This window comes from Miniopterus natalensis, chromosome 4 (genome assembly GCF_054644295.1).
Source record: "Miniopterus natalensis isolate mMinNat1 chromosome 4, mMinNat1.hap1, whole genome shotgun sequence".
Classification (NCBI taxonomy): Eukaryota; Metazoa; Chordata; class Mammalia; order Chiroptera; family Miniopteridae; genus Miniopterus; species Miniopterus natalensis.
In genome coordinates, this window is record NC_142084.1 from 6,860,312 (window position 1) to 6,887,675 (window position 27,364).

Below are 27,364 nucleotides of genomic sequence, written 5' to 3' on the forward strand. Positions count from 1 at the left end.
GCAAGATGAAGAACTCCCGGAGCCCTGCTCCGAAACAGCGTCGACATGCTTAACACCACTGAACTGTGCCCTTACAAAAAGGTTACGATGGTAAATTTTATGGTTTTTACCACAATAAAAGAAGTGAATAAATATTACCTGGCCCCCAGCTCCTACCTACCTGGGATCTGACTGAGCGTGTACTCAATTTCCAAGAGTCTCTGATAAAAACACTGTACGGGAAGAGCCAAGGCAGAGCCTACCTTTTGATTAAAACCCGCAGCACTCTGGCTTATAAGCGGTCAGCCATCCGTCCACCCTTCTAGCTGCACTGTCACCATCTTGTGCACAAAGTCACCATCCCAGCCACTGTCAAATGTTTCACTCAAATCAAAAGTTTTTATGTCCCTGGGGCTCTAACGGGCTTGAAAATTATTACTGATTTACCTCCAACTCTGCTACATCCTATGGGCTTCCAGTGGTCAGCACTTTCCAAACCACTCTCAATGTGTCTGGTATTTCACTCAAATCGTTGAGGAACTTGGCAATTTCCAAAATCTACCTTTTCCCCCCGGAGACATCATTTTCTCTATTCTCCATGATGTCTCAAAAAATAACACAAAGTTTCTGCAAGAACAGCTTTTTTTTGTTTTTTTTCCAGCACCCAAGCACATACTTTCCTAGAGACTGGGCACGTGATCTGATTTAAATAGGTGCTCGATTAGCTCCTCCGGCATCTCAGGCTCTGACGCACGCCTTGCAAAATGTTATGTACTTTATAAAAGGCTTATCCAGATTTAGGTCACTCTCACTAATGAAGATTTTCCCAATCAATTGGCCAAGGAGTCAAAACCAGGAACTCAAAAATCCCAACAGTAAAAAATTCTATTATTGAAACAGAAGATTAATATGTGAAGTCTGTAATAATGACTTAACCCCAGATCAACAAAGCCTGGAAAGTGGGAGCAGGAGCAGGAGAAGTGAAATGTGATCTTTTCTTTCTGTCTTTACTTATTAGATGAAATCAAGATTAAATACGTATAATTAAAAATGGGATTTCTGCTTCAGAATCACAAGAGAAGATTAAAGCCAAAGAAACCTCATCTGAAGTAACTCCATCTGACTGGTTTCACTTCTCACCACATTCCTAATAAAGACTCTTAGTTCACTAAGAATAAAAGATATTATTTTAATATGAAAACCATAGCCAATTTAAATCAGAGCCAATATACTTAACGGTGAGACACACAAGCACTAATGTTAAAACCAGGAATAAGACGAGATTGCTCATTACTACCACTGTTATTTCACTGTTCTGAAAATTCTAGCCAACGTCAAAGCAATCAACGCAAGCTGTCCCTTCCCTACACAGCACTGCGGAGCATGGGTGCTGAGGACACTGGTCCCTGGCTGCAGGTTGCTGTCTCTCTGAAGCAGCTGAGCTTCTGGTCCTGACAGGAGGAATATGTCCTTCCGTGGGCCGAGATGCCAGCCACTGCTCACGAGGCTCTGGCAATGCCCGTAGGGAGGGAGGAGAAGACTCCTGTTCTAAGTGTGGCCTGTGCAGCAGGGCGCATGTCACCTGCAGGCTCTCGGGCGGGAGGTCCCACTGCTGGACGGCAGACAAGCTCCCTTCTCTCTTGGGCAGAGATGCACAGGGCTCTCAGCCTATGGTGACGTCAAGAGGGACTGGCTGGCCCCCTGAAGAACTGGTGGGAATATCTGAAGTGGACCGCTGACCAAATTTGCTGACCTAAGGCACGTGGTCAATCATCTCCTGTTGGCCCACCCAGGGCCCTGGGTCGGGCCACCCTGAAAGCCAAGGCCGACACCACACAAATACAGAAAACAGATGAAAACAAAGACGGGGAAAAGATTTCGAGTTGCATGCCAACTCCAACAGCGCAGTGGTGGCCGTCGGGCCCTGGGCTGAGCAGCTAGCAGGGCTGGTGGTGGTCTTGGGGGCCAGGCCAGGTTAGCAGGGGCTCATCCCCCTCCATGAGAAAGCTGGCCATGCAGGAAGACAGAGCCAAAGTCACATCTCAGAGGAAAACATGGGAATATCGCGTTCAAAAATTACTTAGAGGAGCATGGCTCTTTAAAATGTAATTTACATGAGGTATTATATAAAAATGTAATATTTACATAAAATATGCAAAAGCAATTGCTAATAGGTACAGGGTTTTTATTTTGAGCGATAAAAATATTCTAAAATTAGTGGTGATGACCTCACATTCTATGAACACACTGAAAACTACTGAATTATACATTTTAAAGGGTGAATTTTATGGTGTGTGAATGAAATCTCAATAAAGCCACTATAAAAAATTCACAAAGGCCTCCGACACTCTTGTGTAAACTATTATGGAGAAGAGATGGCTCCCTCAGTGACCACAAGCCAGATAAGCAATATCAACATTTCTTATGCTTATGTGGAAATAAGATAAAGACAAAACTCATATAGTTCCTGTTGGTGTTAAATATGCCAGGAAATGTGCACAAAGTGATCTGCAAGAGAGAGTCACAAGAATGTGGGACTTCAACTTCCTGCCCGTTGCTGTTTGCATCACGTCGTCATAGGTGACGCGTAATGAAAATGAGTGTTCCGAAGCATAAGGACCTGCTGATGCCCGCATCTCCCTTCACCCACATTTCCCTGCCTCCACTCACACTCTCTGTACTGGAAATACCTGCCCCATCCTTAGAAAGAATCGCCAGAAGCGCTGCTCTTCTAGGAGGTTCTAAGAAGCAAACAGACTTTCACCAGGCATGCTCTCCAGGCTCCCCAACAGGGACACTGGGGAACAGGGAAACAATGAGACACAAACCCGGGGCTCCTTCCAGACACTGAGCTTCACCGTCTCTGCCAGGTGGGGTCTCTCTCCAGGTAAACCCAGCACAAGACACAGTAGCTGTTGATTAAACAAGCAACAGATGCATCATCCTCACGGAGCGCACACTGCCCGGGAGCAGACACCCATCCTACTTCCCCAGAGAACAAAACTGTTCCCGTGGCCTCCCCCCCTAAACGAGGCCCTCCCCAGCTCCAGGCCTCTCCCGCCGGGGACAGGGCAACCCCACTGCCTGCCAGGTCAAGACTGACTCTGTGGTGGACAGGCGGGGCCAAGGCAGGTTTACACTTGTGAGTAGGCGAAACACAGTTCATTCTTGTGTTATTTATTCATTGCTGTATTATTTTCCATATGAACGCCTGTAAATCTACTTTGGCCCCCCCTGTATTTGAGATGTGCTAGAAGGCAAGCAAGGGCTCTGGAGAAGTTATCCTGGGCCCTAAGGACACTGCCTTGTCTGCACCTGCCTGGCACCTGACACCAGCTTGCGGAAGCAGCCACTGCCAAGGTCAGCAAAGCGCCAAGGAGGAAAGACAGTGGGTAACATCATGCTAATTAATCAACCATCCCTGAAGCCCGCTACACTATTGAATTTCCTCTTATTCTACATAGTCCTCATTGTTTAAACAGGATGAGGCTGCTGTTTTTTGGAGTCAAATGCATCTATTGATAAAATTCCTATAGCACTGTAAGTTGTGATCAGGGCCACAAATACAGTGAAAGTTCTCCAACAATGCAGATGTTGCTGTGTTTCTTGTATTTTTAACTAAACTACTTGACCTGGATTCCCAGGATTCCTCTAATCATAAGTCAGGTTTGACTGCATGGCTGAAGTCGGCTGACATACTCTGGTAGGAGCCTTCTTGTGAAAAGCAGAAAAAGACAACCACGAAACCAATGGAGGACTTCCAGGAGACACAGAGCACCCCCCCCCCCCCCCCCCCCCGCTTTGCTTCATCCCGCCCGGAGGACCGCTCAGGAGGAACGGCCACGGGGTTTGCCTGGGGACTCCCGGCATTCCACGGGGCCTCCTGGGTGGTATCTGCCCACTGATGTCCACACTAAGTGGTTCCATTCGGAACCTAAAGCAAAATGTTATCGTCTGCAAAAGAAAAACATTTGGTGAAGACAATTCTTTGTTCCAAACACCTAAAAAGACTTCCATAAACAATCACGGAAAATAAAAGATTTTAAACAACTGAAAACATTTTTCCCAAAAACTAAAACACATTGGAAACCTGGTGCTGAATCAAGTTCCCAAACAGCAGAGCAGCTGTAATCACAAAATAACTGCAAAGAGAGAGGAAAACATCTAAACAAAACGTCCAGCTTAATATCCAACCGATCAGCTTCTCTAAAACCATCCTCCAGTCAAATCACCATCTTCACAAAAAACAAAACATCCACAGAGCAGGAAACCCAAGGGAGCAGAGTACTAAGGGAATCGATAAGCCGTTGTTGTTTTTTAACCTTTAAATTTTACATTGTCTAAGAATGCCAGTGTTAGAAATAACATGCATTTATTCACTATGTTTATTGAACATCAAGGAGTTATTAACTATTGACTAGGACATAACCCGCACTTTTATCCAATTATATTGATGTTCTAGATACCCCGAAGCAGAGATGAGTAAGACGCCCTGTCTTCAGGTCAGGGTGCAGCAGTCCCCTCACTGACCCACCCCCTCACCCTCACCCTCCAACTGCCCATCTCAGATGCGTCACCACCTTCCACCCAGGTGGCTCAGGCCAAACATTTCCAAGTCGTCCTGGACTTTTCTCTTTCAACCCCAATGCATCTGCAAGCCCCACGGGTGTGCGTTACCTCCAACCACTCGCAACCAGAAACGGGCCACTTCTCACCAACGCGCTGCTGAGGCCCAGGCCGAGCAACCGTCGCATCGCTCCTCGACCACAGAACCGACGCCTGCCTGCCCGGGCCCCTGCAGACTCCTGCTCCCTCGGCCGTTCCCCGCACAGCAGGCCCAGGGCTCTCCTCGCCCAGGCAACAGACCACATCGGGCTCCGGATGAAATGCCCTCGATGCCTTCATTCTGCTGCTGTTTGCATGTCCCAGGCGGCAATGAACTTGGCCTCTTTCACGTTTATTGGCCGTCTGGATATCCTCTTGTGGGAAGAGCCTGATCCAGTGTTTTGCCCATTTTTCTATTTTGAAATCAATTCGTAGTTCTTAATATATATTGGACACAAATCCTTTTGCAGACAAATGCATTAGGAATCTCTTCTCCCCGTTACCTGCTTTTTCATGCTCTTCGTGGTATCTTCTAGCAAACAGTTCTTAATTTTACTGGTCTCCAATTTACCATTTTCCCCTTCACAGTGTGTACTGCTTACTGTTTAAGAAACCTCCACCTACCTTAAAATCTTCTACATTTCCTTCTAGAGGCTTATTGTTTTTACCTGACATGTTTGCATTTACACTGATATTAAACTGATTTTTATATGTGATGTGAGTTAGAGGTCAGAATACTTTTTAGCCACAAGGATCACTATTATTGTAAACGCCGTCCTTTCCTCACCATATTGTTAATGACATCTCTGTCAAAAACAATGCTACTTGTCTATCCCTGTGCCAACACCACAGTATTAAATTAAAATTCATTTATAATAAGCCATGATATCCGGCACTCTGAGTCCTCCGGTTTTATCCCTTCACTTCAAAGCCGCTTTGGTAATTCGTGGTCCTCTGGATTTCCACATACATTTCAGAATCCACCAAAACAACAACTTGCTAACCCTTCCTATCACGCCTTCATGCTTCACTTACCAGGCCTGGTTTTGCTTTGTGAAGAATTCCCAGCAGCGGCCTCATTCTGCAGCAGAGGAAAGCAGCGCGAATCCTCCACGCCCGTGTTCTCGGGCCAGAAGCCCACTCCTTTCTCTGAGCCCGTCTCCTCCGTGAGGGCTGAGTTAGAGTGAGTGGACGCTGGGCTCCCCTTCAGCTCACTGCTGAGGGCCTCCCGTCACGGCTCTGTCCCCAGCCCCCCCCCCCCCCCCCCGGGGTGCCTCCTCCGGGACTGACCCTGGGCAGGCTCGCTCGAGTCCTCATGTGAGTCCGGCCACAAGTTTCCACGCAAGGGATGGACAAATACATTCAGAACCTACCTGGCAGGCCCAGCTCTTGCCGCACGAGTTACAGAGGTCAAGATTTACGCAGCGGAGTACAGCCCTGGCCGCTGGGGCTCAGTGGCTAGAGCGCCGGCCCGCAAACTGAACGGTCCCGGGTTCTATTCCAGCCAAGGGCACGGACCTCCGCTGCAGACTCGCTCCCCAGCCCCGGTCGAGGCACATGAGGGAGGCAACCAGTTGATGTGTCTCTCTCACACTGATGTTGCACCCCCCTCTCTCTCTCCGCCCCCCCTTCCACTCTCTCTGAAAAGCAATGAAAAAGTATCCTCAGGTGAGGATTCAAAAAAAGAAGCAGCAGAGGACAAGGTCCACACTCTGGCCTCGGAAGCCAGTCACTTTCTCCAGTCCGGCTTTTCTGCAGCCATGAACTACGCTTCCACCAGGTCTCCCCTGGTTTGGAGCCAGGAGAGAGGAGCCACCCCAGTGTGTAAGCGAAGAGGAGAAGGGGAGATGGGAAGGAAGTTCCCCCCAAATCCCTATTTATTGTTTTAAAGCCCAATTCCATAAGGGTCCCAGCTCACCTGGTATGTACATTTATTTTGAAGTAATAATTTTCTATAATCATAAGAGATTAACAATTCTTACAAAAACACCTGCAAATCTTGCAATCATATATTTTGGTAGCAACAGTTTTGAAAACATGTTATTTAGCCAGAGGCACAAAATCTTTTCTGCTGGCAAAAGTAAACAAAGCCATGAAGTTTTAGTATGCTGCATTATGTAATATGCAGCCACCTAGTAGACTGTAATGACCAGCTGCCCGGTAACTCCACTGGCCTCAGATATCAAAAATACAGTTTCCCTCATCAGTCCCCAAGGGGGGAGATTTAGAAAAATAAACAAATGTAAAACTTCTAAATTGCCATTACGTCGGGCTCAGGCAGGGAAGCAGACTGCTCTCCGAGTACCTCGAGTGGCCCACAATGTGTAACAGCTGGAATCCTCACAACACCGTAACTGGAGAGTAAGAAACAGCACGACCTGTTTAATGAGCAAAGTTTAAATCCTGTTTGGTTTTTTCCCTAATGTCCTTGTGCTGAGATAGACACATGCACCATGTTTTTCAAGGAAGGTACATTTGAAGGTGCGATTTCTCACTCGGACCTGGAGCTCAGGATTGTTTCTATACGTCGGAACTACAACTGGGAAATAGAAATGAAGGAAACGTGTCGTTTCAGGTACAGTGATCTAATCCCAAATCCAGTACAAGCACAAGCTTATTTGAAAATCCAAACATGCTCATGCCCGGAAAATTTCGTTTCCAGTGATGAACTACCTAAACTACAGAGTCCTGGGGTCGTCTAGTAAGATAGTTCAACTGTATTTTTCTTCCAATGCTAAAATTTCAAGTTACTCAGGTTCCTTAAACCGAGACATTAAAAAGCTGTAACAGTCACCTGGAGTCCATGCATATTAACTTACCTTGGGAATGCATTAAACAGCATAAAGAGAAATATACGTTAAATATTTAAAACAGCAGCCCATCCTCACCTCCCACATCAGCCTGTAGTCCATGCTCTCGTCCAGGTCCTCCGGCATTCTCTTCTCTCCAGCGAACGGTCCGAACTTCTCACCCTGAGTAGTGACCATTCAGCGAAAAGGCATCAGTTCGACAATCCACTTACTTAACATAAGCTATTATTTCTCTTCTGGAAAACTTTTTTTCTCTGAAACTTCATGCCCCATGATTGAGACACATTTAAAATATTAACTAATTTATACAACACAAAACATTTACATATTTGAAATCCAACTTAAATCTGTTTTTAGCCTAAGATCCTGAATCCAAAAATACAGGAGCCAAGATCAAAGGGTTACGTTGCATAACATTCGAGTCCCAAGGCAGCTGAGTCCCTGCCTCTGGCCAGTGGTCCTGGAATGAGGAGCACTGGCTCTGCCTGGCGTGAGAGACAAGCCCACCAGGCTGAAGATCGCCTGGTTTCCATAAAAGTCCTAAGTCCACCCCAATTATGAAGAAGAAAGAAGTAGGCTTGCCATTCTCAGAGGAAGACTTCATAAATAAAGTTTAAATTCTCCTGCCAATCTTCAAACAGCCAAGGGGCACAGCGGAAAGCAGCGATCCTGCGTGCCCGCCTGCAGCCCACCTGCATGGGACCTGGGGGTCAGGGCCCTGGGCTTGTTAAATCAAAGGCTCCCGAAGGGGCATTCGGGGAGCTGCGAGAACCCTGGTGCACAGAGAGTGACTGCAGTCGGTCCTGGGGGGACCTGCAAGGCAGGTCAACGGGTGAGGGACACTTTTCTCACTAAGGCAACGAAGCACGGACCGGGGAGATGGCGGGAGTGGGGTGGACTTTGCCGGCCAGATGTCCCGTAGAGATGTGTGCAGGGGAACGGCCCCGGTGGCCCCTCCCAGCCCGCCTGCGCCTGGTCTTCAGGAGAACCTGCCCTTCCCACTGAGGCGCAGGAGAAGCCACCACCAAAACCTCCACCAACGTTTCAAGGAATACAAACTGCTTAATGAACAACAGAAAACCCAGCCCCTGGGACAGGAAAATGTTACAGCTTAAAGGAATTACAACCAGCTGACCCAGCCCCTCATTTTACAGACAAAGAAAAGGGCCTGCGAAGCCTAAGCCAAGGACAATGGCAGAGCCAGGACCGGTCTTTAATGTGAACCTGGGGGCAGAAAAACGCTCCCGAGATTCCTCAGGTTGAGACTACCAGCCCCGCACAGGCACGCCGAGGCACAGGGACACGGCTCTCTACAGTAACACACAGGGACTGGCCCAGGGCTCGGGTACCAGGCTGCAGAGAGCGGGAAGCCTCCGTGCCTCGGGGGCCACCTCGCGCTGACACCGACATCCAGCATCACTCCTCCGAGGACACACAGCCCCAAAGACGCTTCTATAAAAGGGGGTCTCACCTGACCAGGGGACCTCACCAGTACTGAATGGCGGTTATGAAAAGCTATACAAGAAATGAAAGGGGAGGGAGGGGAGTTAATATCTACTGAGCTATGTGCCACACGCCAAACAATCCTACGTGAGGATGCCCCGGCTAACGATGAAGGAAACTGGGACTCCAAGAGCTTAAACCACTTGCTTGCTTAAGGTCACTCGCCTACAAAGATCAGAGAAAGGGTTGGGAACCTGTGGTTTACTCTGGGTGGAGGGCTCAGGCACTGTCCCCTTCCCCAGGCCACCCCTCAAACGCTGGCAGATAAGCACAGGACCCAGTGGACGAAGTTTAGTCATTACCCCGCCAGGGGCCTGCTCACAGCAGTCGCTCAACACGCTGACCTGACGGCTGCGCTGAATGGGGAAACCGACGGAAGATGAGGCCAAGCTGGAAGACAGGCCAACAAACAGGAGTGTATGCCCGGCCGGGCGTGGCTCAGCGGTCGAGCGTCGACCTAGGATTCAGGCGATCGGGGTTCAATTCCCGGTCAGGGCACATGCCCGGGTTGGGGGCTAGCCGATCAGTGACTCTCATCATTGAGGTTTCTATCTCTGTCTCTCCCTCTCCTTTCCTCTCTCTGAAATCAATAAAGATATATTTTAAAAAAACAAAAAAAACAGGAGTGTCTTGGTAATGAATTCATGAAATAGTTCAGCTTTTCACTCCCCTTGGTCACGTGTTCGGCCTTTAACAACTGCAGGTGATCATCTGTGTACACACTTTCCAGTGCAACCGATCTACAAATCTGGAGGAAAAACAATGCGTCGGTAAATTCCGCAAAAGACTGGAGAGGGAGGAAACCCAAATACACGCCCTAGAGGACTTACAGCTTTGACTGTTTCAAAGCAGCAGCAAACCCTGATTTCAGAGCCTCGCTCTCCACAGCGGGCAATCACTCTAGCGTAACCCAAACTACGAGAAATCCGGCTTTCATTCTTTCCTCAACCCATAGGAAGAAATACATTTTGCATCTCGGCCGAGCATATGCACATATACACAGAGAGACACACACACATATAAAACTAGACTAGAAATTTCCTGAAGCAATACTCCCTTCGCTCTGTACAATGCACTCCCATGTTGCCTACTCTACTTCAATCACTCTTGATAAAATACTAGTTTTGACCCAGTGACTTAATTTCACAACTCACCAATAGGCTACCTCCACAGCTGGAAAAAACGTGGGCATGCCCGGCCAGGCGTGGCTCGGCGGTTGAGCGTTGACCTAGGATCCAGGCGATCAGGGTTCGATTCCCGGTCAAGGCACATGCCCGGTTGCAGGATTGATCAATGACTCTCTCATCATTGATGTTTCTATCTCTCTCTCTCCCTCTCCTTTCCTCTCTCTGAAATCAATAAAGATATATTTTTTTTAAAAAAAGTGGACATAAAAACCTACACAGAGGAGGCATGTATGAGAACGTTTAGTTCTCCGGACTTGAGGAGAGGGCCTTCAAAGTGCACAGTGAGTGCGTGAGGATAATCTGATCAAATACACCGGAGTTTCTGTGGCTTCAAGATTATAAAAATGTGAATAGCCAACTCTTCGTCATCTGGTGGTGAGAGACAGCAGAAAATGAAAACTGGTATTTGGCTTCAGGTGAAGATCTTATTATCCTCACCAGACCCACTCTTTCCCAAGCGTCCCCTAAAGGGGTCCGGCACCTGCTACCCACCCCTCCTCCAACTCTGTTCACTGTGGTTTCCACTATACAAGCAGCACTTTCTTACCACTATAATTTTATTGTATATACCGCTTTATTCACTAACCTCTTCCTATGGAAATTCTAACCTCAGAGTAAGCCCCTTCTGTCTAGTGGGCTTCAAACCAATTTGGGTAACACACCTACGAAAAGGAGATTTGGGGCACTTTATATATATTATACATATAATTACTTTTTCTTTTAGTTAAAACATATGAAATTGTCAAAATTAGACCATTTTCAACCTACAAAAATGAAAGTTTTTATATGATTCATTATAATATAAATTACATCTATACAGTAAACCCTGGATTTTTCAGACCTCAATTTAACGGACCAAATTTCCGGTCCATATGTCACGTGAAAATTAACACCTTATTAATTTTAAAATGCTTTGAACCAAGATTTGCTTACAATTAAATTAATAGGATTTTTTTTTGTTATTAATTCACTGTTATTTTTAACACATTTTAGCAAAAAGGCTATATGTTGGAAAAAAACAGTCGTAATTTCGCCGACATAAATAAATATTACATATCTACAACTATAGCCTACATATTTAAATCAAGAGTCACCAGTTGTAAAGACTGTTCAGTGAATGATCAGCAGGAAATCACACCGCATCCTGAGAGGTAATTCATTCTGTTGTGGGTGGGGTGACTTTCTGCAGGTTTTAACGTGTGCGTGGCAAAGTTCACCTGTGCACTAAGCCCTACCCCAGCGAGTGCATTTGTTTACTCACAGTGACTGGTGAATGCAGGCATTTACTAGACCTATTCAATATAAATTTAAAACTACTGTAATACATATAGAAAACTTTTCTGTGAAATTAAACTTCGTACATACTTAATTTTAATTATACAAATGTGTCTACATAAGTAAAAACACGTAAACTAATTTGTCAATTTTTTAACATACACTTTCAGAAAACCTACTTTACCATGTAACAGACTTTGGGCTTTAACGGACACCCCCTCACCCGAATGAGTCTGTTATATCGAGGCTTTACTGTACATATATATGTGCCTACCATATTAACACCTAAGGTGAGGTTCATAATTAATGACAGGAAGGAAACCAATGTCTCAAGCCAGCTTCTTGAAAATTTCACACTTCTCCAGCTGACTCCTGTCACTGTTGGCGTTACCTTCTGGGACTAAGCGGCTGAAGCTCTCACAGGAGCCCAGGAAGTGCCAGCTCTACCATCTTCTAGCCGTTCCCATGCGCCTGCGTTACTGATCTGACCTGCAGTCTGCGAGTTCACGGCACAGCCCTCCTAGAATTCCTCCCTTCCGACTATCTCAAGGGCCACAGTCTCAAATGCTTACAAGGTTGGGCAGGAGGGAACATCAGACACAAGTATGCCAAGGCCAGGTCAGGGGGAGGTTGGGGGGGGGCTCCTAGGCCATGCCCACTTCAAGTTTTTCCACTTGGGTTGAAAGCTGCCCTGTCACCATGGGGGCCCAATGTTACCGGATAGCTGCAAATATAGGGTGTCCCAAAGAAATGTATACACACTTTAACAGCTGATAACTCACTTAATTTTGAAAATGAACTGTATGTTAATAAACACTGACTTGTGTATACATTTTTTGGGACACCCTGTATTTTAGGGAAGCTGATGACTCAAGTGTGCATGCAAAATCCCTACTTTTCTATATTGGAGATAAATTCCAACTATTCAAAATTGGTGCAGGTCCAATAAAATGTGACGGCAAAACAAATTCAACCTACAGACACCAGACTGTCCCAAACTGGCCTCGCCCAATGCCCAGCCTACAACCCGGCTGTTCTTCTGTTTCTGGACAAAGCAGATCATGAATCCATTCAATTCACCCCCCACTGGGCTAGACAATAACTTTTAATAAACAAGAAATGTGTGATTGCAAACATGTGGGCCATTGTCTGTTATTTTGCTCAATATAATTAGCAAGATTTAGTTGAAAGCAAGATTTAGTGCAGTTTACCCCTTCGAAGGGTGGGGACTGCACCAGCAGAGGCTTCCAGAGGACCAAGTCCTAACCCTTGTCTGCCATTAATCAGCAGTGACCTATCAGGACGTCACAAACTTCTCAGATTCAGTTTCCTCACCTATAGACTTAGGGATCTATTTCTAAGATTTCTTCTAGCTCTTAAATTCTATTAGAAAGAGCTCCCATCTGCCAAGTTTAGAGCTGTTTAAGAATCTGACAACAGTGTAATTGATTGGAACGCATTGGCAAGTTCTTAAGTCCATAATGATTGTCAGAAAGAGAAAGAATTAAAAAAAAACACACACAAAAAAACCAACGCTCAAGTGCCATCATTAGAGGATAACAACTTACTAAAATAATGAGAGAGAAAGAACCAGGCATGTGTCCTACCTTCTCATAATAACCCTAGTGCAGGACCAGACAGCAGCGAGCGATGAAGGAAAATTCTTTATGGAGGAGCCTCGTGCCAGCTTACAAGTAAAAGAGGAGCATTTGGGTGAAATCACCATTTTGAAATTCGTAATAATATAACTGAGCCAAGGATTAGCAATGGATGCTAAGACCATTGGGCCAAAGATTGACAGTGAAATAGAAATCCGTGCAGTGTCAGCTCACAGATTACTGGTTAAGCACAAGGCACCTTTACAATATGAAAATCAGACGAACCCAGCGCCCACAGTACTAATCATGGGAAGACCAGACGGGACGCACCCCCTGCTTCAGTGCAGTAGGAAGTGAACCATTCCAGCCCTCATGCCCGCCGCCTGCCAGGGCACCAGACAGGCTGACTCCGGGCTCCTCCAGAGGCCAGGAGCGAGACCACGTGCAGACTTCTTCCCCGGGCTGTCTCTCACCCCGCACCTGGGGGTCCTGCTGCCTGCCTAGGCCCAGCACGTGGATAAAACGCGTGCAAGGGAGGTGTCTGCTTCCTGCGTTCCCTCCTGTTCCCACTTTGAAGGCTGCACCATTTACTGCAATGGAGAAAGCAAACTCGGGATGGGAAGAAGAGTTAATACACAGTGTCAGTGCGTAAAAACAGACAAAAGGTAAAATCATCTGTGTCTAACTTCCAGATGAGAAGAAATCCAGAGGATGGAGAGACATGTTAATAAAGCCCTGGAAACAATCAGATTGCGAGTCTCGACAAACAAGAGCCTGGTCTCAGAAAGTCACTGTGACTGAAAAAAGGGACCAGGAACGGGAGGCTGTTGAAAGAGGTTTGATAGACACAACCAAATGGAATAGGAGGTCCTTGATTGGATCCTGGTTCAAAAAAAAAAAAAAGCTATAAAAGCATTTTGGAGGTAACTGGAGTAATCTGAATATGGGCTGGAATTAGAGGACACTGGGAAATTACTGTTATTTTTGTTGGATGTTAAAATGGTATTATGGTTACTTAGGATGCCCTTATGCTGAAATATTGAGAAGTAAATTGTCATAAAGGCTGTAATTTACTTTGAAATGGTTCAGCAAATAAAAAATATATACATATAGCTGAACTACATTAAAGTGAATCGACCTGCAGCTGAATCATTTATATGTAAAATGATGACTTTTCACAGAAGGAGCCTAGAGTCCCCACTTGGAACATAATTGTATTTCAATGGTAAAATGCGTGCTCCCTTGCAATACAATTAGATCTTCAACGAAGTGCAGTTCTACAAGTGCAATTCTGAAAAATCCCCAATCCTCCTTCCCCACTGTGACTGCCTCCCTACACCCACTCTCCTTAGCACTGGGACGCTGAGCATGTTCAGGGTACCAATGCATCCAGGTAGAAAAACCACATGTCCTACCTTCCCATTTCGACAGCGAGGAGAGCCCACACGCGCAAGCAGAAACCACGGCAGCTCTTCAATGAGAGCGAAGTTAGCTGGGAAGCCTTGGTGGCCTCTTTCTCTCCACCTGGAATAAGAGCTTGAGGGCTGGGGCTAAAGCTGCCTTCCTGAGGCCAGGCGAATTGCAAAGTCTCCCACCCTGACGTGTTTTTTGTTTTTTGTTTCTTTGTTTGCTTTTAATATATCTTTATTGATTTCAGAGAAAGGAAGGGAGAGGAAGAGAGAGAGAGAGAAACATCAATGATGACAGAGTCATTGATCAGCTGCCTCCTGCACGCCCCCGACTGGGGATCGAGCCCACAACCCGGGCATGTGCCCTGACCGGGAATCGAACCACGATCTCCTGGATCCTAGGTCGACGCTCAACCACTGAGCTCACCTGGCCGGGCCCCACCCTGACGTTTTAAGCCACTGAGCTGACAGCAAGGCCCAACTGCCAACGTGTTTTGAAGAGAAGATGGTCCCGAAGGTTTAGGTCACTGTAGTTGCCTCTGCTACTCTGCTGTGCTGGTGGGAGTCACAGAAAAGAAACGCACCCGTGCCCAGGACACTTTAAGAAACGCATCACGTACGACATGAATATGAAATGGGCAGTGCGGGGGACTTGTGAGGAAGGGAAGGTTCTGGGTACCTGGCGGCCTGCACGCAGCACCGTTTGCCGAACCCCCACCCTACGCTACTCGCTTCTCATGAGCAACCACTGGGCTCGCGTGTTCGGGCGGCTGGGTGAGGGGAAGCCTCGGTCCCGCCCAGAACTGGTGGGAGGCTCTCTCTCCAGGGGGCTGAGGAACGAACTGGAAAATCCGGCCCTCCCATTTCACGAGCTAAAATCGTTGGGATGGCCTTGACCTTCCCCTTTCCTTCGCCCATATCTCAGCAGCATATTCTGTGACCACCGTCTGCCAGCACTGCCAGCGTCCTGGCCTGAGCCACCAACCCCTCTCCCGTGGACTGCTGCAGAACGCTCACGGGCCCCCCAGTTCACCCTCTTGCCCCGGGCGCGCCTGTCAACAGCCGACCAGTGATCCCCGGTAAACTCAGGTCAGACAGAGCACGTCACTCCTCGGCTTGCAGTCCTGCAGTGGCTCCCGTTTCACTCCCAGAAAAGCCAACCTCGGCCTGAAGGGCCTGAGAGGTGTGACTCCACTGCTCGCACCCCTCCCTTCCCTGACTCCCCCAGACTCGGGCCCCTGGCTCACCCACTGCAGCCTCGCGGGCCTCCTTGTCTGGACACAGCAGGTGAACTCCCTTCCTAGGGCCCTTGCTCTAGCTGCTGCCTAGAGTGCTCTTTCTGGCTACTTTCCTCTCAACCTTTAAGTCACTGCCCAGTTGTCCCCTGCTTTGGGAGCACTGACCGGGCCTCATTTATAAGAGCATCCCCCACGCACACCCACACACTCTGCCAAGCAAACCACACCCAGCTCCACTTTTCTTTGCTCCATAGCACTGATCACATCTTAGCACAGGATAAAATTCGCCTGGTACGTTCAGTGTTTACTTTCTGCCCTCACTAGAACGCAAGCTCCGCAGCAGCAAAATTTCTATTTGGTTCACTAGTATGTTCCAAACGGCTCACACAGATCCTGGAGGTAAAGGTGTCCCGAATAACCGTGTACAGGACCTGGATAAAGGAAAAGTATGGCACATCCACGGCACAGAAATATATTCAGTCATCAAATATAATTAATTCACCTGGCTGGTGTGGCTCAGCGGTTGAGCATCGACCTAGGATCCAGGAGATCTCAGTTCAATTCCTGGTCAGGGCACATGCCAGGGTTTCGGGTTCGATCCCCATTAGGGGGTGTGCAGGAGGCAGCAGGTCAGTGACTCGCTCATCACTGATGTTTCTATTTCTCTCTCCCTCTCCCTTCCTCTCTCTGAAATCAACAGACACATTTAAAATAATAATAATAATTTCAAGCCAAAAGATACTGTTAAGTGAGAAATGCCAGATGATGAAATGAGTTTACTCTTATCTCATTTTGGTAAAATGTTTTAAAAGTGTCTGAGTGGGTGTCTGGATTTGGTATATCAGCATACAGTGCTTCCTCAGAGTAGAGAAAAACTGAAGGGTTTTGTTTTGCGGAAAAGTATACATGGAATGCTCTGAGTTCCAATTCTGACCAATTCACTTAATATTGATACAACATTCCTCCAAACCGGTTCCCTCATCCATAAAGCAGGGACAATAATTAGCCCCTTGTGTAGGGCTTATACAAACTGTAACGCAGCCAGTGGCTGTCGGCTCTGTCACTCACCCTTGTCACTAGCAACCAGCCCAGTGCCTAGCAAGTCCAGCAGCTCCATAAGTATTTGTCGAAAGAATTAACTGTAGCTGTTATTATCATGAATAAACAAAATATGAAGTTTCTCAGGAAACATTAGTTTAAGCGGATTAGTCACACTTTTAAAAAACAAAAAAAAAAATCTGTAATAACGCCAGGACATACAAAGCTGGCTGGAGTGACCCCCTTTGAGTACAGAAAAGAGTGCTTGTGGTGGCCGGGACGGTGGCTGCTTCCCTCTGTTTCCAGGGTCCTTATCATCAGCCCCCAGGAAACACAGGCAAACATCGGGCGAACTGCAGCCTGCATCGGATCCGCCGTTTCCTCCCGAGTCACCTTCCGAGCTGAGCTCGTGTTCTTGCACGAGCATCCGTGCGTGTTTTCTCCTCTATGCCTCTACTTACTTTTCCTTTTAAGTTTCCTCTTTCCCGTGTTTTTCGAACCCTCTCCACCTTGCCTTTTTTTTTTAGCTTATTGTATCTTCAAAGATTCAAATTTAAACCTTTATGTCAGTCAGGTACTGTTACCGCGTGTCTCTACCACAAACGCCTTAGCAAGGTGCTGGCCTTGCTTCGAAAGACGGGGCGCAGGTACTGTGGGGGCGCAGGTACCGTGGGGGGCGAGGCGCCCGAGAGGCACTGTCAGCGCCAGACTGCGCGCCGCTGCTCTGGCTCCAGGGTTTTCATCTGCAGCAGGAGACTGTGCACTTGAGTTTGCTAAAGTCTCCTGCTCACTACGGCTGAGAACACCATCAGCATCTCCTCCTCCGACTCCTCACGTACATACCATCTTCCTCTTGGCAAGAGGGCCGGGCACCCAGGCGCCACCGCCTGACACCGGCCCTGTCCGCCCGGCCTGAGCCAATTCTGAAAGCAGCGCGGAATATTCGTGCACACGGTAGGCTTGCAGTGGGTACATTTGATCAGGACCAGTTGGTGGGGACTCACCCTAGCTAGTCACTGTAAAATGTCCCACAAAATCTAGGCGAGGAAGAACTGCACCTCCGAGCTGTGGTAGGATGAATGACAGCCCCCAACATGTTCACACCCCAATCCTGACAACCTGGGAGTGTGTGGCCTCACGTGGTAAAAGGGACTCTGGCTGTGGCTAGTTAGGGGTCCTGAGATGGAAGATTACCCTGACTGGGTGGCCCAAATAATCACCAGGATCCTCAGAGAGGAAGCAGTAGGGCAAAAGCAGAGGCTGGGGGTGTGCGCCCTGAGCAAAGGCCTCGGGCAGCCTCCAGGAAACAGGCAAGGATGGGAGGGGGGCCTCTCTTCAGAGTCCCAGAAGGAATCTGCCTGCCCACCCACTTTCCATGTACATTCTCCAGAACCAGGACATGTGTTAAGCCACTGAACTTATAGGCATTTGGTACAGCAGTGACAGGGAAACAATACGAGGGGCTGTCAATAAGTTCTGCCCTGAAAACCACCTAGGATGTGGCAAGTTTGAAGGAGGAACCTGCACCTGTTCCTGAGAAGGGCCCAGGGTAGTGGGAGCAGCCGGAGGGCTCATGGCCACAGGAGCCCCGGAGGCAGGAAGGCAGGGGTGGGAGGGAAGGAAGCTGGAACAGAGGGACCCAGCTGGGTCACGGCACCTGGTGTGAGCTCAGCCAAGTTCACCTGGGACTCAGCAATGCCCTTCGTTGCTGCTGGTGGAATCAAGCACCCAATATCTGGGAGAGAGGCCCTATTGTATTATTTATATTTAGTTATTTCCTTTTCTGCTTTTCTTCAGCTTCCCTTTTAGTATTTAGTTCTATTTAAAAATGCAAACCCAGCTCAGCTATGCTAAGGGTATGAACACTAAAGGTTTCTAAATATAAAGGGAAATAACAATGCACCTGAAGATCAGGTAAGGTTCAGCCCACTTATGAAGAATGAGCTGGAAATCAGAAAAAATGTAAAGGGCAACATAGGGCGGTCGCAAACATTTTGACAAGATGTAATAATTGAGCAAGTGTGTAATCTGTAAACCGGGCACGATATCAAAGCTTTAGAGACTGGCGTACAATAAATGAGACAACACCTGCAAGTGCACAGTAAACAGAAAACCCAGACTTCAGACATGTGACTGTGTATGATGTTTTCAGGTTGCCCATAATTTCCAAGGGTTTCCAACAATTCTACCTAGGAAATACTCAATTCCATCCAAGCTGACCGAGAGCTCAAAGCCCGGGCCGACTCACTGACATCGGCATCACAGGGCCACCCAATTCTGGGTCACCCAGGCAACACTCAATGCGTCACCCTGGCCAGCCTCTCTGCCTCGACTTCTTCACTGAGAAAGGGTGTAATAACAGTACCTACTTCAGTGGTAATGAAAGAGTAAAGTAAAATCCTGCCTATAAAGGTCAAGCGCTCAGTAATAGGGGCAGTATTAATACTAATAATGTGCCCCCATGAAATTCAAATCCCCCAGAGCCTCCAGGAACCTCCAGCATTTTCTAATGACTTCCCGTGGCCTTATCTCACATGTCGTCCATCACCGCACTAGCTGGACTACATGGGAACTGCTTACGCCCCGTCTCCCTAACCGGACAAAACACGACTGTAATTCTGCAACACCGCTGCCTCGGTGCCCAGCAAAGCCAGTCCACACGCGCAGAGGATCCTGGTGAGCTTCCTTTACTCGTCTACCACCTAGCTCCCCACACAGGACAAAGCTCCTGTGGACAAAGACCTTGTCGGTCTGCTCACCTGTATCCCTAGTGCCTGGCACAGTGCCCGCAACAAATGACAAAGTCAGAGGGGAGGAAAACCAACAGCCTGCAATGGGCCCAAAGGGAGGGAAGGTGGGCAGCGGCGTATTTCTCTCCTTCCTTCTCTCCGTAAAATCACAGCACCGGGAGCTTGAAGGCACCTATGGTTTGCCTTTCCACGTTCTGGGCTCAAGCATAATGTCAAACACCACCACGCACTGATTCATGACACGGTGGTTCCCCTGTCCCTCGGTGTCACTGTCCTTGGCTTGGGTTACCCGCAGTCAACCTGTTCCAAGATATGAAATGGAAAATTCCAGAAATAAACAATTCACACATTTTAAACTGGGCACCCTTCTGAGGGGCACGATGAGATCTTATGAGTCCTGCTCTATGGGTGGGACATGATCACCCCTTTGCCAGTGTCTCCAACTATAGACACCCCAGCTGGTAGCCACCAAGCTTATGAGTCCTGCTCTATGGGTGGGACATGATCACCCCTTTGCCAGTGTCTCCAACTATAGACACCCCAGCTGGTAGCCACCAAGCAGCCATCGTGGTTCTGACAGACTGTGAGGTCGCAGTGCTTGTGTTCAGGTCTCCCTGATTTTGAGCACAGAGAAATGATGCTGGCGATTTGGACACGCCAAGGAGAAGCTGAGAGTGTTGGTTACAGATGTAAAGAAGCCAAAGCAGCCTGACTCAGGGTCACAGGACTTAGTCACCCACCTGCCTTCATCTCCCCAGGTAGGCATCACAGGAGGAAGGGTGAGGGGGAGCACATTCACATAACTTTCATTACAGTATTTTGTTAAAATTGCCCTATTTTATTATTAGTTATTGTTGGTAATCTCTCACTGTGCCTAATTTATCAATTATGCTTTACCATAGGTGTGTATGTGCAGGAAAAACACAGTATATATAGGGCTCAGTACTATCCAAGGTTCCACTCAGGGTCTTGGACCATGTCCCCCAAAGATAAGCCAGCCAGGGAAAAAATGATCATGATATAAATAATGTAATGTAGGGAAGTGTTTGTATTGTACGTATACTTAATGTATTAGCTTTGAATAACCAATATTTATTTTCATCTGCATAATACTTTGTAACCTATAATTCCATATCTTCATTGAAGCATTAAACTGTGCTCATGAGATAACCCTCAGCACAGGGGCCAGCACATGGCATGAAAAGTGTCCACTCTATTACTGTTGTCACCAGCAAACTGCAGTGTACCTGACTGCGAATGAGCTGCGGCTGCTTGCTCCACCGAAGGGCTTCCCAACAGACTCTCATCGATTGTTTCTCCAAGAACAATTCATGGCTTACAGGGAACTAGCTACCAGATGCCGCTCCTCATCCAATTTCCAAAACGGCAGCAAAAGAAAAGGAAAGTCCTCCTCGTCGCTACATACATTTCACCCTTCCCCACCCCCAAACGAGAGGCAGCAGGCCTGCAAAAGAAGGTAACCGCCAAGGAAACACCTTGTAGGACTGAGGGAGCCCGCAATTCAGCAGTTCTCTGCAGGGACCCCGCTCTAGGCAGGCCTCGCAGAAAGGGGGGGTGTAGAACAGGATTCAGGGGTCCCACTGGTAAGGGAATCCCAAGTCAACCTGGTAAATGTAGTGGGGTGGAGCCTCCAGCAAGATCCAGAACCTCAGAACCTCAGGACACATCTGAATTTGAAGTCAACAGGTGGCTTCATTACATTCTTTTTCTAGGACAGAGGTGTTAGACGCGCACACACATTTTGAAAGTGCGATTAAACGTCTGTAAAACCAGCATAAATATCTAAAGTGACCTATTCCAAAACCTGGTTAGAGAATATGAAAACTTTAAATTAAGGTCCTTAATTTAACTGCTGAAATAGTCTCTTCTCAGACCCCTTGATTTATGGCCAGAGTGAGGCCTAGTACAGGTAAGTTATCAAGGACCTATATGCAACAGGCAGAACATGTACTCAGCGTTGGCCTTACCGCTCAAATCTGAATCCAGCTTCAGTTCCCTCCTCAGCCTGGGGAAGGCAAGGGTGAGGGAGCCTACTTCATGGTCATTCCTGGCACCAGTAAACCTGTCTGTGACCAATGGCCTTATGATCCAGTATCTTATGATCACAACGAATCTGTCACTCACAGAATGTCATTTGGATTCACTGCAAACATCTGCACATTTGCCTAAAATATAGGTAAGCATTCTAGATTTGACTGGATGAAATCTGTGTTTTACTTATTGAAGGAGCAGGAGCCAAGAAGACATAAGTGTGTATCTGGTACTGCAATAGCCAAATGCAGTGTTCGGATGATTTTGGAAGCTGTTCATTCTATGCCCAAAATAATAAAAACTTCCAAATAATCAATGATGTGGAAAAATAAGTTGGAACTAATAAATATATCAAAAGAGAGTGCACTATCCAGTTATTTCTAAAACCCTAAATAATATAAGGTAAAAAAATAGGAATTATGTAATAATTCTACTATTCGTGCAACTTTTTAGTATCTTGCTATTAGTAACATTAAACAAAATAATGTTTAAATGTTTACATTTAGGCCTGAGATCTTCAAGAAAAATCCATTGGGACATTTTTATATCTTGTGAAAAAGAAGTAAAAGCAGAATTTCAACTTCTGCTTTGAAAAAACGTTGATTTTTCACATTCATCCATTTGGCAAAAGCATCTATTCAGTACACCTCCAACTCAGGTAAAGTGCTCACTCCTGGTGTGCACCTCTGAGGGTCTCCCAAACTCTCATTTGAGAGAGATGTGGGCTCCTTTGTCTGTTATGCCCTGGAGGCCGCTTTCAGGTCAGGTCAGGTTGGGGAGGCCCTCTGAGGAGTTGTCCACCTCATTCCCTGCTCTCAGGTGAGGGCTGGGGGAGGTTTATATTCAGGATGCATCCTGGTCTCTGGGCTTCCCTGACCCTCTGGAGAGCATGCATAACCTGCACAAGCCTGCTCTTGCCCACACCTCCATTTCTTAAAATATCTGTTAGGGGCTGGGGGAGAGGGGGTGCTGGGAAGCTGGCAGGAAACCATCTGGAAGAACATGAGCTCCTGATTCAGAAGCCGTGGACCTGAAGCAGGAATCACTAGCCCAGCGGGAAAGGAGGCCTTGCGGTGCCTGTCCCCGCGCCTCGCACTCGGCGCGCGCTCGGCAACTTTCTCACCCGGCGGCGTACCAGGTGCCGCCCGGCGCAGAGTATGTGCTCAGTAAACTGGCTCCCACCACCCTGGGCACCTCGCCCCTGCCTCTGTGGTCCCAGGTTTTCCGTATCCTGGGACACGGCTATGACTCAAGAGCATCCAGTCCAAAGGGCTGGGATTCGCGGTCCTGTCTGCTCCCCGGCCTGCGCTTTCACCCCCGGCGACCCGGTCCGGCCCCGTGCGTGCAGCGCAGCGCGCTCGCCCTGCCGGCTCCAGGGCTCGGTCCTTCTGGAAGGAGAGACCCGGTCAGAGGAACACCCGGAGGCGGAGGAAAGGTCCTGCAGTTGGCACCTCCCAGGACGTGCGGGGGAAGCGCTCCTGGCGCCTGCACGACTCGGGCCGGGCGCGCGCGGGGCGGCGCGGGCTCTCCCCGAAGGCGGCGGGAGGGCGGCGGGCCGCGCGCGCACCGGGACCCCGCCCGCCCGCGAAGCCCTCGCGGGGACGCGGAGCCGGGCGCGGAGGCGGCGCGGGGACACTTCCTGCAGGGGGAGGACAGACATCCTGCCGCAGGGCCGCGGGAGCGGGCGCGGCCGGCACTGACGTGGCGCTGCAGCCGGGAGCCGGCGGGCCAGGCCGCCCCCGGGACCCCCGCCTCCCCCCGGCGCCCCGGCCGCCCCGCGCCCCCCCCCCCCCCGGCGGGAAGCGGCGGCGCCCGGCCTGCGGAGGGCGCACGGGGGGCAGGGCGCGCGGGCCGCCGGTCACCCACCTTTGCGACTCTGCGGGCCGTGTAGAGCCCCATCCCGTCCTGCACCCGGGACGACTTCAGGGAGAACCTGTCCGGCACGTACATGCCCAGCATTCTCCGGCCGCGGCGGGCGGCGCTGGGAATTTGGGGTGCGGGCGAGGGGCGGCGGCGGCCGGAGAAAATGGAGCCTTCCTCCCAGAATCCCCACCGCCCCGCCGATTCCAGGATCCCCCGCGGCTCGGCCCCTCCTCGCCGGCCTGGCTCGGCCCCAGCCGCCGCCTGTGCGCCCCGGCGGGGGCGCGGGCCGGCCGGGCAGGGGCGCCGGGCGCCGCGCGCTGATTGGCCCCGAGGTGGCGGCTCGGACCCGCGCCCGGGCGCGCTGCCCGCAGCCCGCTGGCCGGGCCCCCCGCCGGCCGCCCGGCGCCCCCGCCCGTCCGGCTCTGGGTCCGCGCCTCCGAAACCCCGAGGCCGGGCGGGGTGGCTCCTGGGCGCGGGCGAGGCGGGCATCCTCCGGAGCAGCTTGGCGCGGCTCCAGACGCCTGGGGGCCGGGAAGCGGGGGTCCTCCCGTCCGAGTGGGGCAACTTCGTGTTTTCACGCTTGTTCGAGGGGGTTGGAGTCCTCGGGGGCCAATAAGTAGGTTGTTTAACTTACAGAGAAAGGGGGCGCACCCCCTGCACCCAAGCCATTTCCAGTTAATTCAAAATCGCCAACTATTTAAGTACTATTTAAATGGCGTGGAAACTACTTTTTTGTGTGTGCCTGCCCCTGGTTAGTACTTAACCTTCTCAGGATTTACCCTATTCCTGGGTCGCCTCTTGCTTGAAACTCTCCTGACCTGACATTCGCAAGCAGACCTGGGGCTGTGGGACGTGGCAGGGAAGGCCCAAGCCAGCCACAGCCTTGTTCAGTGTATTTAGTACAGTTAGCGGGTATTGTGGGGTGCTCAGGAGAGACTTAAGGGGCTGTTTCACCCTTCAGGACCCGCCAGGAGCTTTCTGCTCTTTTCTCTTGATAATTTTCTACCTGAGGCCTTTTCTTGGAAACCATTGATGTTCCCATAAAATGATAACTTTGGCAAAATTAAAGGCCACACCCTTAAAAAACAAAATTCAACTGAATACATTTTAAAGATCTTATTGACTTTAGTTAACAATCCATGAATCAGGCAGCATCCAGTCTGGCAGATAGGCCCTCGGAGGAACTTTACAACATTAAAGACTTTTGTAGGCAGAAGGGAGCGGGAATAGGGAAGTCAGGCAGCACAGCAGGTTGGTTAGGGCAAGGTCGCTTTCTTTTAGGGGAGGGCAGAGCTCTGTCAGGCAGATGACCCCACTAGTGCTGGTCAGACAAGTCATGATTGGCTTGGGTAGGAGTCCATTCTAGGAGAGCCGAGACTCTAAATATAGTCTGAGTTTGGTTGCAGGGCTTAGCATAAGTGACTCCATTTGGGGCCTGTCCTCATGTTTTTCACAGCACACACCATGGAAACGATTCCTTCAGGACGAAGGAAGGCCATGGAACACAAACAGTTCCTAATTTCCTAAGCAGAAGAATTTATTAAAGTTTAGAAAAAGTTTTTTTAAGCATTATGAGGAAAATCAATAATAGCAATATTTGGAGATTTTATTTATTTATTTTTAATATCTTTATTGATTTCAGAGAGAGGAAAGGAGAGGGAGGGAGAGAGATAGAAACATCAATGATGAGAGAGTCATTGATCGGGCCCACAACCCGGGCATGTGCCCTGACCAGGAATCGAACCCCGATGGCCTGGATCCTAGGTCGACTCTCAACCACTGAGCCACGCCCGGCCGGGCAATATTTGGAGATTTTAAAGAATTGAACAAATGACCGCTTTTAAAGCAGATTTTTCAGGGAAGCTTTGCCAGGGGTGAGAGGAACCATGCCTTAATGGTTCTCTAAGTTTTGACCTTTCTGACCCACCATTGAAGATATTATCCAACTTTCAGTTGGAGGAAATGAATCAATGCATACACACAAAGTTTGTTGGGGGGAAATTTGAAATTCGATGGCCTTGAAACACATAATAAGTGTTCAATAAATATTTATTAATTGAAAGTGGATTTTGAGGCTAAGCTGAGATTTTCAGACTAGTCGATAGTAAGCCCAGAATTCACTGCTGTACCTCAGAGAATCTGGACTAAGGAGCCCTTCCTTGGGGCCTTTAGCCCAGTGCTGACACCAGGCCAGGCCAGGCCCACTGGGCCAGTGGAACCAGACCAGAGGGTGGCCCGTGGCATTGTCCCGGAACACGATACTTTATCAAAAGACTGTCGTTCAGCTGCTGCCCTGAAGCCACACTGGCTTCTCAGTCCAATGCTCTGCCATGTCTCTTTGGGCACAGAAGTGTCCACGGCTTTGACCACTAGAGAGAGCGAGAGGTCTTAGCCTGACACAGTCCCTGTTCCCTGATGACCCTGGCCTTGGCCTAGCTCCCTGTCGGTTGCATACTGTGTTTCTGGGGAACAAAGTTGCCAGCTCGCTCAAGAATGCTCATCTTTCCGAATGTAGTCATCGTTACTAATAAGGAAACTAAAAAAATAAATCCGTTGGTGAAGATAAATCTGAAAGTAATAAGCTGAGAAACTTTCCCGATCTTTTATGAAGCAAACAGTATATTTCATTGAAGTATGTGATGTTCTTTTTCTCTGTTGCTGGAGTGTGCTGGAGATCCACTACCTAAAATGTGGAAACCAGCAATAAAAATAATCTCTGTTACAACACGCAACACGGATACATGTTTGCCAAACTGAGAGGCACAAGAGGGGCCGGAAATTTGATTTTGAAATCTGGAAGACAGTGGCGTTACGGTGAGTCATCTCTTAAAACTTTAAAAGCTAGAAAGTGACCTTTCAGTATTATCTCTGAAAAATGGGAAATTAAAAGTCTGCTTTATATCAGGAGTTTAAACCCAACCTTAAAAAAAAAAAAGAAATCAAAATATTGACATTAAAGCACTACCATGCTCCTGATCTACTTCTTCTAGAAACTTCTGTGCTACTTGACACAAGAGAAATGACTCATATCTCCTTCCTTTTAAGTTTGCTTTTGACAGAATTTTTTTTATTTATTGATATGCCTAAAGCAAGCTCTAGTTATTGAATTAAGTGTGTGTACTGGTGCAGGCCTTGTTTTTTCATTACAAGAAAGACATGAATTATAATTCTATATTAATTATTTTACCCCAGATACTATCACATTCTTTTGATTGTGTCTGTTATTAATGACTCTTTCCAACCGTCCTGTAAGAATAAAAGGCTGGTAGAAACACTGAGGCTTATTTGTCTTTAGTTTCCTGAGAGTCAGAAGGATTTTGTAGTGAATGGATATAAAACCAACTTTCCTGAGCAGAAAAAGATAAAGATTTATTTGGTGGGACTCACAGAAAGAAAAAAAGCCTTGAAAATAAAATTCCAAGTTGGATGCTGGCTCCGAGACCGTCTCTCCTTCACGTGGATTCCACAGTAGCCTGAGCACCGTGCGAAGGTGCCCCGACACCTGAAGGAGTCCGAGCACTGGATCTCCCAGAACCTCTTCGTTTTAAGTAATGACGCCAATGACTCGTGCACAGAACCCAGAGGAGAATCGTAGCTTCCTTTAATTAGAAGAAACCTAGAAGTCGTGGGACTAGAGTGAGTAATGTTATAAAAAGGGAAACCGAAGCACAAATCAGTGGTCATCGCACCCCAAATGTCAGCACTGTTGGTAGAGAGAGCGTGGAGGGGGTAACCGGAAGCTGGAGGGAACCAACAAGGATAGTAGTTTCCATGAATTGAGTCTCATGTATTCCAGAGATTGGTCAGGGTTCTTTGGATCTTAAAGCCCTAATGGCCCAACTATAACAACCGCACAAAGTAAATTTTCTTAGCCCCATTTTATACACAAGGAAACAATCTCAGAGAGGTGATGGATCTTAGGCGGTTTCATGCATCCACGAAGTGGTGGAGGTGACACAGACTAAGGACTGGCTGATTGCAGTGTCCCCTGTTCTAGATCCAGCTGACAGACTCGCTCACTTTCCAGTGACCTTTCCCTCCAGGCTTAGCAGAGGCT

General features: G+C 48.4%; 1 protein-coding gene across 1 annotated transcript in view; it reads right to left on the bottom strand.

Moving 5' to 3' along the window:
- The window catches only part of PRDM5 (PR/SET domain 5), a 104,142-nt gene extending 80,612 nt beyond the window's left edge, over positions 1 to 23,530 (bottom strand). Inside the window, exons 1-2 of the mRNA XM_087816221.1 lie at positions 23,311 to 23,530; positions 7,473 to 7,556 (exon numbers count right to left, since the gene is read on the bottom strand). Of these exons, the coding sequence (XP_087672347.1) occupies positions 7,473 to 7,556; positions 23,311 to 23,403 (177 nt within the window). The 5' untranslated portion in view covers positions 23,404 to 23,530. The remainder of the gene's footprint in view (positions 1 to 7,472; positions 7,557 to 23,310) is intronic.
- Positions 23,531 to 27,364: the final 3,834 nt, after the last annotated feature.